The sequence below is a fragment of the Natrix helvetica genome (genome assembly GCF_964273705.1).
Source record: "Natrix helvetica genome assembly, chromosome: 1".
NCBI lineage: Eukaryota > Metazoa > Chordata > Lepidosauria > Squamata > Natricidae > Natrix > Natrix helvetica.
The window spans coordinates 127475164-127487739 of NC_138548.1; the positions used below are offsets into that span (position 1 = coordinate 127475164).

The window sequence follows — 12576 nt, forward strand, 5'->3', positions numbered from 1 at the left end:
ATTTCTCTATTCTCAACTGCCTTTTCACTTCCCGAGGACCTGACAGCATTCAAGAATGGCGCTGTATATTATGGGTCTCTGTTGCTAGGTGTGCTAAGAGAAAAGTGCTTGCATTGCAACTAAGTAAAAGGCAGAGTAATTGTTTTAAAATTGCATGAATTAATATTTCACCATGAAGTGAATTATTCTGGGAATTAGATTGCCATGCGTTTCTGAAAAAGAATAGTTGGGTGCTTTTTAAAACTAACCCGAAATAGAAAATTAATACCCATGAATGGAAATCAAAGAAAGTCCATAACACTTTGCTGTTGACCTGCAGCAGTAACCTACTCCTTTGCTTTTATTTTAAGAAATTACTTTGTAAAATCTTGGTGGAAGGGAATAAATAAAAATGACAAGGGTACCCTAGCAGGTACATTGAGAAGATTGCTTTGATTATATGTTGGGAATCGCCTTGTATCCCTTGACATAATGTGGAGCAGCAGTTTTCTGTGTTTTAGCAGACCTGTTCTTCTATTCCTCACAATTCTGCTTTTATTCTTTCTTTTTAAATAATGTGTAGATCAATTTCTGAGAAATTAAACGCTCTTTATTAATGCCGAATCTGATTTTTCTTTCCAGAGCCATGCAGTGCCTTGCTACTTTTCCGTTGTCCTTGCTGCCATTTGATTATTGTTTTTCTTCCACAAAATTGGCACTACAAAAATCATGGTATTTTTTCACGTTGATTTTGCTTAGATATTCCATATTTTTGATTATTTTAAAATTTGTTCTTGTTTGTTTTAAAAGTGCATAACCATGTTGGAGAAGATATCACTGTATATTTTAAAAGATGCTAAAATTTAGTATGGAAAAGAAATGTCCATTAGCAGTGGGGTCCTTAATTTTCAATATCTGTCATTCTCTAAAGGTAAAATTGCTATTGTAAGCTTCAAAATGTCTATCCTATTTTCTTTTTCTTTGAGGAGAGTATTTCTGCCAAATGGACTAGGTATAGTGTTTCAACATGTTTATCTTTAAACTATATTTACAATAGCAATGACCTGATGATAGAATGGTTGAATTCTGTTTATAGAGTTGACGTAATAATGTGATAACTTGCTGTTTACAAACAAGGATAACTTGTCATTTTGCAGGAATAAGTTTTATTTGTACTGGGATACATTTCATAAGAGAACATTGGTTCCATCTGGAATGCCTTCTGCTTTATGGGTCACCTCAAAGCCTATTTTGGAGGAATCTTCATTGGCAGTTGAAAACTCTAACTATAATCATGTAGACAGCTAGGATCGTAGATAAGAGCAGATTAAGGCAAACTTGGAGGGACAATACTCCTAGATCTCTTATATTTACTTCTATTGGCAAAGCTGTGTTTTTAAGCAGCATCATTAGCTGCTTTTAAGTCATTTCTGGCCAGGTTGCAAGATAGCGATGTCTTTGCTTGAAAGATTTTGGTCCAAAATGTTTTTTTTTTAAATTCCAAGCAGGGAAATCTTTCAAGGGCAGTTGATCAGAAAAGTAGCACTGGTTCGCCCAGGGAGTTTCCCCAGATTAGACAAAATAATTGAGAATCACTGGAGTGTGAGAAAGAGACGCAGTGGAGAGACCGAGTGAGCAAAAGAGCATGAGCAAAGGGGAAATGAACAAGAGCAATCATGGGTGGGTGGAGGGTTGGCACACCTGTCCTATGGTGCAAATAGAGGTTCCCTATAAAAAGAGGGGAGTTGGAAAATTGTTACCCAAAAAGTCAGGTTCTGCTAGATAGCAAAACGTATGGGTCTCATTCAAAAACCAGCCCAACCTCCTTTTAAGAAAAATGGGGGAGGTTGTTGTTTTTTTGCCTCCCACTAGCAGGAAATCCACCAATTACTTTCCTGCATCTGTTCCACAATAGTGTTGTTAGGGCAGCCCCATTTGCCAGCTTTGTCACTAAGTCAGATTGGAACTTGTCTATTAGGAAAGAGTAAACGATTTCAACATAGTTTTGGGCAGCCTCATAACTGGAGGAAAGTATGTTAAAGCAGCTGTTCTGGATCTGCACTAAAATCATCTACATGTTTTTTAAAAAAGGAAGCCTCTTTGTCTTTGCAAAACTGCTAGTGGTAGAAAATTCTGAATGCTTCTGTTACCGAGCTGTTACCAAAAAATGACATTAAGGTCTGCCAATGGCTGGAAAATAATGGCAGGCATATTTCCATTTAGAAAAGTCCTTTTGCCTTCTTGAGAGACGTTTGTTTCCACAGAGGCAGTGCAGCAAAATCCTGTTGGGACATTCCGAAGATCTGAAAAAAATCTTCCTCTGACAAGTATTGCTGTGAAGAAAAGCGCGGATGTGATAAATGACAGCTAGACTTAAAAACAGCGAGAAAAGTAAATGAAATAGATTATTAAATATAAGGATGTCTGTCTGTCCCCCAAGTCACAATGGAAGCAACATTTCTATTCTGGTCTGGTTTTGCATAATTCTTTGTAAGCTGGACTTAACAAATTTGTTTTTCCAGGCATTATTAAAATCACTGCAAAGATAAAATGTTTGCAAGTACACCAAACGAGTGAGAATATTCTCAGTTGGCTTGTATTCTTTTTTGTTTTATTCATATTAATTTTTTACTTTTTTGAACCGCCTATTTCAAAGAGGGCCTCTGCGCGATGTACAATAAAATGTCAACATTTATTTAAAAAGTACAGGTAATCCTTGACTTACAGTAGTTCATTTAGTGACCATTCAAAGATGATGACATTGAAAAAAGTGACTTATGACTATTTTTCACACTTATGACCATTGCAGCATCCCCATGGTCATGTTATCAAAATTTGAATGTTTGGCGGCTGATTCATATTTATGACGGTTGCAGTGTCCCAGGGTCATGTGATTACCCTTTGCGACCTCCTGACAAGCAAAGTCAATGGGGAAGCAAGATTCATTGAACAACTGTGGCAAGAAAGGTCGTAAAATGGAGCCAAATTCACTTAAAAGTCTCATTTAGCCACAGAGGTTTTGGGCTCTCATAAATCGAGGACTTCCTGTCTATGAAAACTAAAATGTTCGAATTAAAATTTTAAAGCTAAACGTTTTAGAAGGAGATTAGAATAGTGCTTTAATTTCATACCAGAGTAAAAAAAGTTCCCAAAGACATTTAATAAACTTTATAATGAGCAGCTGTTTTTTATCCTGGATTTTTAGCAAATATTATCAACTCTTGAAATACCCTCACTGTCCCCATGGAAACTCGGACTGTAGCCCTCTGATCTCTCACCTCCTTCCGGCTGGGATCTATGTCCTTGGGAAGGTCTTCTCCAGCTACATTCACCAATTTCTCCAAGGGGTATGTAGAGTATGACAACTTGCCAAAAGTTGTCTTGGCAGTAAAAATTTCTTTTCCTTCCAAGATTTCCTGAAATAGAAAAAGGGGAGGCCCCCAAAGCTATTCCCATGTCCATTTTGTCCTTATTTAAATTTGATAAAAAGGAGTTACAGGCTGGGCTTTTTCTAAATTGATTCTCTTTGAAATTGTAGATAGGAGAGGTTGTGTATTTGAAAAGGGACACCGCGGTGCAAATGAGCAATGAATATGCTGTGGTTGAGGAACTTTTTGTGAGAGTCATTTAGAGTGTCATTTTAAAAACAAATGGTGTTTGACGCAACCTAAAGAGGCAGTTTTGTGCTAAAGAGTGGCAGCATCATGGAGTCCCTCACTATGTGTAAATAGTGAGATCAAGAAGATGAAATACATGAATTAAAAGGCCCTGCTGCATTACGAGTGAATGGGGAAAAAATCATTGCTGTGACCTTTCAGAGTTTTTTTGTAGATTATCAATGCCTAGGGCCTAGGCCATGGAATCCTTAACAAATTATAATTATTCTGTGCCTGAATCTTGTTAACAAGTTTCCTTGTTTAGTAACTGCCTTTTTAGTGACTGCAATTATGGCGATGAAAAAGTAACTATGATCAGTTCCCATGCTTATGATGACCATCTCATAAAGTCTGTAAAGTGAAGCAAAGTGGAAGTAAGATAAGCACAGTTGCAGTTTCACTTAGTGACCACTTCATTTAACAACCAATATGCCAGTTTTAATTGTCACTAAATGAGGACCATCAATGTTCATGAAAAACTATTTTAGGTTTAAGAATAAATCTGAATGTTTATGGTGTCATCAGTATTGCTTGAATGGTGATGGGAAATTTGTATGCATTTAATATACAATTGTCAGAATTGTAATTTCTATATTTTCTTCCATTTCACTGACTTCCCTGCTACCTTTGCACTGTTCCTCCAAATTGGCATATGCACACCAACAAATATATGAATGTAATAACATTTGATGCTCCAGGTAGAATAAAGTGCTCTTAGGAGTCCCAAAGGTGCTTTTTGTTTCTCCTTGAAAACGTTTTGCTTCTAATCCAAGAAGACTGTCAGAACTAAAGAAGCTTCTTGGATGAAAAGCAAAACTTCTTCAAGGAAAAACAAAATCCAGTTGAGTTGCCTTTTGAAAAAGCCACCTTTGGGACAACCATGTCCTGGATGACTTGAGAATCTCCCTAGACATACTCTTAGGAGTTTTTAATTCATTAAAGTGTATGCCTAATGTTAATTTTTAAAATAGTCCAACATTCCTTGTTCATTGTATACTGTAAATTCCAAATGTGAAGATCTGGTTGCAAACTAAGGTCCAATTTTTTTTGCTTGACTTGGTTCATATTCCTTCACTTTATTCCTTTTTCTCCTCAACTGAAAAATATTGTATTTCGGGGGTAAGTAAATGCAGGCTTCACTTCTTTAAGGCACTGGAATAATTTGAAAGAGGATTTCCTATTCCTTTCACAGTGGAAAGCAGTACAGTATCTTGCTATTAACACTCTGTGTTACTGCTCGCCTTATCAGCCGTACTTACAGAAGTGAGTTGGTTAAGGCTATCATCATCGGCAAGTTCAGCTTTCAGTTCTTCATAGGTTTTCTTGCCCTGCAGGGAGACAGATAGAATTTTGTTTTTTTATTTATAGCTGAAAGCTTAGGCAATGAAAATACCTTACCCCTACCTGGCATTCCTTTCATGAAAATGAAGGTTCTTCCTTATAAAAATCTCTCTCTCTCTCTTTCTCCCTCCCTCTCCCTCCCACCCTCCCTCTCCCTCTCTCTCGTGTGTGTGTGTGTGTGTGTGTGTGTGTGTGTGTGTGTGTGTGTATTCTCCTTGCACATATGTACTAGTTGTTCCTGACTCTAGGGGACAGTGCTCATCTCTGTTTCAAAGCAGAAGAGCCACAACTATCCAAAGACGGCTTTGTGATCATGTGGCCAGCATGATTAATGCTGAAGGTGCACTATTATCTTTCCACCAAGGTGGTCCCTATTTTTCTACTTGCATTTTTACATGCTTTCAAACTGCTAGATTGGCAGAAGCTGGGACAGTAATGGGAGCTCACTCCATTGCAGCGGTAGGGATTCGAACCGCCAACTTTCTGTCGATAAGCTCAGCATCTTAGCCACTGAGCCACCACAAAACACACACACATCCATATATATATATATTCATTCTACCCTTTTGTCTCCAGACTACCTTAGTAAAGGAATAGGTCACTTTTCGCATATGGTACAGGCTTCCTAAGTTGGAAGAAGAACTTTTTTTCACTTACTGTCCATTTGAGATGATCCCATGCTACAAACCAGCCAGTGAATGTTGGAGGTTCATTGCCTTGTTTCACAATCACAATTGGAGTGTCAGGGTCCCGACTGCCTGGGTGAGTCTTCAGGTATTCTTGGGCAGTGACAGCTGCTGCTTCTTTCTCAGCCTCGTTTGCATCTTTACCAATCCAGAAATAAACCTATTGGGGGGGGGGGGGGGTTGTCTCTGATTATGAAAAACAGTATGTAGCTTGGACCACTTTTCCAGGATTAGAATTACACTGCTGAAAATGACTTCAGGTATGAGGAATAAGAACATGCAAACATAAAAATTGGATCAGAATTACCATATTTTTTGGAGTATAGGATGCACCTTTTTCCCTCAAAAAAAGGCTGAAAATCTGGGTGTCTTATACTGAATACAGCATTTTTTGCCTCCCGAAACCCGCCCCCTTTGCAAAAATGGCCATGCAGAGCTTTTAGAAGGCTTTCAGAGTACTGGGGAGGGCAGAAATGAGCAAAAAAACATGCCGTTTTTTGCTCATTTTTGCCTCCCCAGCCCCCATGAGCATTCTATAAGCCTCCCAAAGGCTGTTCAGGCCCTTTTTTTTTCCACAAAAAACGAGCCATTTTTGGGAGGTTTGCAGAGTGCAAAAACCTTTTTTTTTAATTATTTGCCTCTTCAAAACCTTGGTGCATCTTATACTCCGGTGCATCTTATGCTACGAAAAATACGGTATATAAAATTAAAGTTCTGTAAAGACTGAACCTTGCAAAAGAGGACTTTTAAAAAATCAGCTAAATCCATATTAATGTAAACAATCCAAAAGCTCTTTATTAGAACCTGGTAGGGATAATTCTCACAACAACTCTCATCCCACATCCAAATTTCCATCTGCCTCTTCTCTGAGCAAGAATGTACATTATTTGGGGAATTAAGATGGAATCCAGCACCCCGAAGTGTAGCACATTTAACAAATTAGGAGCAAAAGTGTATATAACTGGTGGCTTTTGGTGTTAATTAAAAAGAGTTAAAGTCTTCCAACAAACACATAGGCTGGAAGTATGCTTGTTACAAATTGGAGGTCAGCTTACATTGAGAATGTGGTAATAAAGAACATTTGTGTCAATGGAGAGTTAATGGGCAAGAGAGTCGAATAATGAAAGTGTTTGGAATGGAAGCAGGAAAGTAGGTAAAACCACTGCCATTACTTCCTCCAAGAGAGTCGGGAATACTAGCCCTAACCTGCCTCTTCCCCTCCTTCAGGTACATAGGGAAAATTTATGCAATGGAAATAGATATACATTTAGGGGGAAATCATTCTGAAGCAATGAAGTATACCTGGATAAACAGTTCTTTCCTGTTAGACATTACCTTCCCTAAATACAAACTTACTTTAATAGCTCAAAGTAAGAATGAAAGATTCTTATTTGTGTATACCTTCCAGTGAATGAATAAAATATCATCACACACATTCGCAAAAATACACAACATTGCTGGCCAGTGAATCCTAGCTTTGGCAATTATAGATAAGGGATTTATTTTTGTTTGGTTTGGTGGCTTCATCTGGCAGGTAACTGCACAATTTAAAAACTGATTCCCGCAAACAGTTCTGCAAATCAGAAAATGGGTAATTATTACTGAAAAAGATATTTGGTGCATATTTTCCATTGGGAGGGGAGTGTTAGAAATGATCTGCAGATTCACATACTTAAGAGTTGTGTGTTTTTTTTTTCCTGGTAGATTGGCAGTTGAGTGCTTTCTGTTTTTATTTTTGGATCCAGTTTTCTGTATGTAGGTTGGCATAAAGTTAAGGCAGAGCTTGGCCCCTGCAATGATATTCTGGCTTTTTTTATTGGCTTTTACATAGGTTTTGCAGAAGAGTGCACTGATTTCATTTCAAACAGACACATTTTGCCACTTCTATGACAGGGGAAGCAATCTTTTGTTTCAAGCCCAACTACTCTTGTCAAAGATGATGTGTGTTAGGGACTACACGTATTTTACTACGTGTTGCCATGGAAAATTATGCCTCTGTGGTCTGTCAACTAGCAACTGAATTTCAATTGTGACAATCTCTGCAGGGTCCCGAAAAGAAGAAGTAAGGATTAGGTGACTACTGGTGTTCTGTGAGGTACCCACTGCTGCCATACAGTGGAAAAAGCAGAAAGGGAATTGGTGTTTGGTACCAGAGAATTATTCCAATAAGCATTATCTTCCTAAACTACTCAATTGTGATTTACGGGGGATGACAGTTATGAGATTGAAGTGAGAACTGTGAAAAAAAGCGGAAGTGATGAAGGGTGAGAGGAAGAGAATATTCTGTTCTAAGAGTTCTTTGAGAATATAGCACAGGCAACTGCAGGCAACTGCAGACTATATTAGTAAATCAGATCAGATGGGATGTGGGTGGGCATGCAAATTGCTCAATAATAGGAGGCACCTTTGATTCAATTATTTCTGGAAGAAAAATAATCTCTGTGGATACTGGATAAATGTCTTCCTCTGTCTATTGCATCTTCCAAGTTGCAATACCCACCTGGTCCCAGGCATCCAGCAAGAACACGTCATCTTGTTCTAGATCATCCTGAGTAAAATTGGTGATCTCCGTGGCAAGGAACTTGCCTGTCTTATTGGAACACTCAAAGAGCCGAGGCATGATCGAAATAGTTTCTTCTTGCAGTCTGCGTAAAATAGATAAAGCAATTCGAGGTGCTGCTGGAACAACCTCCTGACAAATATGGGGAAATTATGATACAGTAAAGGATTTTGCCACTCAGAAGCATTGAAATGGGTGCTGCCTAGAGCAGAGAGGTGGCAGGGCAGAAAATGATTAAGAGCTCTCTGCTATTGCTGCTCAAACTCTTCCTATTCAACCATAATCACAGCCCCAGTTTTCATGAATCAAACATAATGGTTATCAAGTTGCTCCTTGAATTCTACAAACTGACTACAGCCCATGGGTCACTTCTTCACTGTTGTTCCTCTGCTTCCCTGTTTGAATTCTGACAGAATTCAGTTTTGGTCGCCAGGATATAAAAAAGATGTGGAGACTCTAGAAAGAGTGCAGAGAAGAGCAACAAAGATGATTAGGGGACTGGAGGCTAAAACATAAGAAGAACGCTTGCAGGAACTGGGTATGTCTAGTTTAATAGAAAGAAGGACTAGGGGAGACGTGATAACAGTATTCCTCTCATGTTGGAGGGAGTCAAGCTATTTTCCAAAACACCTGAGGTTAAAACAAGAAGCAGTGGCTGGAAACTTACCAACAAGAGAAGCAACTTAGAACTGAGGAGAAATTTCCTGACAGAACAATTAATCAGTGGAACAGCTTGCCTCCAGAAGTTGTGAATGCCCCAACACTGGAAGTCTTTAAGAAGATGTTGGTTAACCATTTGTCTGAAACGGTATAGGGTTTCCTGCCTAGGCAGGGGGTTGGACTAGAAGACCTCCAAGGTCCCTTCCAACTCTGTTATTCTATTCTATTCTAGAATCAACAAGACATTAGCTAAAAACCCAACTGGGTCTCAAGAGCCCAAAACATGTCATTTGTTCAGCTGGCTTTAAAGGTGTTGTTGTTTTTTAAACAGTCTGTATAGATGTAATCCCCAGAACTACGAGTGTTCCGGAGTTCTGACTGAAGATGAAACTTATGGCTGTTGTATCCAATTCTGGTTTTATCACTATGAAAGACTATGGCTTGGCTACGGAAGTTCAGAAACAGATGTGGTTAAACAGAAGTTTTAAGGTGGGGATAGGATCAATGGTGGCCTTTTAGGTGTAGAACTAAAACTCCCAGCATCCCATGAATCCCACATGTTGGAAGAGTTGGGAATGGGGAATTGATAGACCAGAGTTTCAGACATCCCTCGTGCAGCCTGAGCAAGTAGCAGTAGCACTTAGATTTACATACCACTCCATAGTGCTTTTACAGCATTCTCTGGACGGTTTACAACACCAGCATATTGCCCACAGCAATCAAGATTCTCATCTTACTGACCTCGCAAGGATGGAAGGCTTGAGTGAATCTTGAGCCAGTCAGGATTGAACTTCTGGCAGTCTGCAGAGTTAGCCTGCAATACTGCATTCTAAACACTGAGCCACCACTGCAAATATTGTTTGCACAGCACTAGAGTAGATTGATCCTCCCCCGCTTTATTGATCACCTCTTCCAGACGCTTGGAAGATTTTACCTTTTGTTGTTGGCATACTGAGACTTTCCACCTAATGCAACCCAGAATGCTGCAGGCTCCTGGCCTTCTGCTATCACAACTTTCTCTGTCCTGGAGATCAGGTCGGAAACACTCTTGGCCATCTCTCGCTCGTCCCCACTGGAGCCCTGTGGAAAGAACCAATGTAGTAAATTGTAAAAAGGATCAAAGGAAATACTCATGTATGAAAATGAACTGTGCTACTTTTTAAACCATACCTTGCCTGTTTCTCTCCAGCTTGAGATTTAGATGCCAGCTATGGTCCCCATCAGTGGTGGGTTGCCAATTTTTTTACTATTGATTCGGGCACGCTCCTGGGCACGCTCCCCCATGCGCAATGCTTCTGTGCTGTCGCTACTATTAGTTCGGCCAAACCGGGAGCAACCCACCTCTGGTCCCCATCCTCTTATTAGGAAACTATGGCCCTTAGGAATTACTGCCCATCCACTTACTTGACACATGTCCTTGTTTATTAAATTCTACTGTCTTGCATGCAATGCTAAAATTAGCGCTTCAATGCTTATTTCTAATGCATGAGCTTCCCCCATCATGGTACATTACCTACCTTACCATACCAGAGGTAACAACAACTCTGGGTTTTAAGAATGAAGACATCATTGGAATTGAGGGAGGAGGCCGCGGGAGACACCTCCAAAGCCTTGGTGTTGTATTCATTAGTCCCATGAACTTGGAAAAGACGGGTGGGAGGTTCTGGTTCTGTATTACCAGATCGAGAAGTACCGCCCTGTAGAAGAATGAAAAAAACCCAAAGTGTTGACAATTGAGCTGAGTACTGTACCTTCTACTTATCAATATCCCAAGTTTTCCATGTTCATCTCTCATTTTCTTTCAGAACAGAAAATGTATTAAGGAGTAAAAAACCATCCCTTTGACAGAAATATGTTATTAAATACATTTGGCTCTGGAAATTGCTGTCTGGAAACATCACTCCCTCCCTCCCTTCCTTCCTTCCTCCTTCCCACCCTCCCTCCCTCCCTCCCCCCTACCTCCAAATCTAGTTAGAACAGTGGTTCTCAACCTTCCCAATGCCGCAACCCTTTAATACAGTGCCTCTTGTGGTGACCCCCAACCGTAGAGGAGCAGTGTCTCGGTTCCTAAGACCATCGAAAATATGCATTTTCCGATGGTCTTAGGCAACCCCTGTGAAAGGGTCATTCGACCCCCAAAGGGGTCCCGACCCACAGGCTGAGAACCGCTGAGTTAGAAGAACACAAAGTGCTTAATCCTTTACTTCTTGTCATTTTTCCATACTTAACCTGTCCTTTCACTTATCCCACATGCCAGAAACTGCTACTAGCCATAATGGTAAGCAAATGTAAATAACTTCCCCAACAGAAAGGCTGATAATAACATGGTTCAGAAGGAGACAATTGAGGTTAGAAAAAATGCTTAGCAGGAAAAGGAAGATATGCCTCTGTCCCAATGCCATTGCTCAGGCAGAGCCTCTGGGATAACCCATTGGAGATCAACTGCACCACTTCTATGTTAGATCTTATTGGATGGGGGGGAATGAAAGCAGGCAAATTATCTTGAAGTCTGCCCCTCCCCTACTTACCGCATACACTACCATGCGTCCTTTGAAAATGGCCATTAGATGAGCAGGTTCCTTGCCCATGGTGACTCGCACCTGCACAGGCTCACCATTATATTCTTGGTCCAGAGTGACAGCTTGGTAGGCACAGGCAGTAATCTCATCCTTGGTGGCATGACGGCCCTGGGAAGCGAAGAGAAAACTCACTAAACTCTTCCGGAGAACATTGCAGTTGTTCCTCCACTACAGTTCAAAGGATTTCTACTTAAGGAATCTTGGTAACTTTACCATTCTTGATGGCCTTGTACATTTTATATCTGTATTTAGTGCAGAGGTGCACAGCTTTCTTTTGGTAAAAGGTCTCGTGGCTTTTGAGTGATGAGTGCCAGATCACAGTAAAAATAAATAAATTTCACTTTAAATTAATGTACAGCTACCATTGTTCCCAGTGTTGCTTCGCTTTCTTGTTAGAAATTACAGTTTCAACTGTCTAAGATGAATATGTGATGCTAAGAGCTTAGTTCTAGCACAGTTCCAAGGTAGTGCATTTCTGATGAACCTCAGGCTTCATGTTGACTAGAATTTGCAAATAATTCCTGGACTACATTTATGCCTTGTGACCAAGGTCATCTTTGGTTAGGATTTTTTAAAAATACTTTACTAATTTTAAGGGAATAACATCGAATACCTAGAACTAAGGAGAAATTCCCTGACAGGGAGATCAATTTATCAGTGGAACGACTTGCCTCCAGAAGTCATAGGAGCTCTATCACTGGAGATTCTCAAGAAAAGATTGGATAACCATTTGTCTGGGATGGTATAAAGTCTTAAGCAGAGGTTGGACTAGAAGGCCTCTGAGGTCCCTTCCAGCCCTATGATTCTATTTCTAAAGGATCTCCTGAGTGACATTTGATTCTCAGTCTATATCCTCTCTACCTATGCTGCATTTTCATTCTGTCTGTTCCTTTCTTTGCATGCTTACCTGCCAAATGTAAATGATGTAGTGTATCTTGTTATAAACTAAATATTTGTAGAGGATAAGGTAGCAGTCACCACTGTAGAAATGCCCCAAGTTGCGACCCTCAACTGGCGCCAGTTCTAAGTTCTCAATTCTCCAAACCTGTCCAGGAAAGTACAAAATTAGAGCAAGATGCCTATTATGTAAGAAAATAGAATCCTTTGTATAACCA

The 12576-nt window shown here is 39.9% G+C and overlaps 1 protein-coding gene across 3 annotated transcripts in view; it reads right to left on the reverse strand.

Moving 5' to 3' along the window:
• Positions 1 to 1128: 1128 nt before the first annotated feature.
• Positions 1129 to 12576, reverse strand: part of VIL1 (villin 1) — a 30825-nt gene continuing 19377 nt past the window's right edge. For all 3 annotated transcript variants that reach the window (XM_081948192.1, XM_081948194.1, XM_081948193.1), the window contains 9 exons: positions 12369 to 12506; positions 11411 to 11569; positions 10400 to 10579; positions 9817 to 9962; positions 8163 to 8307; positions 5634 to 5822; positions 4895 to 4963; positions 3258 to 3395; positions 1129 to 2312 (listed from right to left, as the gene is read on the reverse strand). In XM_081948192.1, coding sequence (XP_081804318.1) covers positions 2199 to 2312; positions 3258 to 3395; positions 4895 to 4963; positions 5634 to 5822; positions 8163 to 8307; positions 9817 to 9962; positions 10400 to 10579; positions 11411 to 11569; positions 12369 to 12506 — 1278 coding nt within the window. In that variant the 3' untranslated portion in view covers positions 1129 to 2198. The remainder of the gene's footprint in view (positions 2313 to 3257; positions 3396 to 4894; positions 4964 to 5633; positions 5823 to 8162; positions 8308 to 9816; positions 9963 to 10399; positions 10580 to 11410; positions 11570 to 12368; positions 12507 to 12576) is intronic.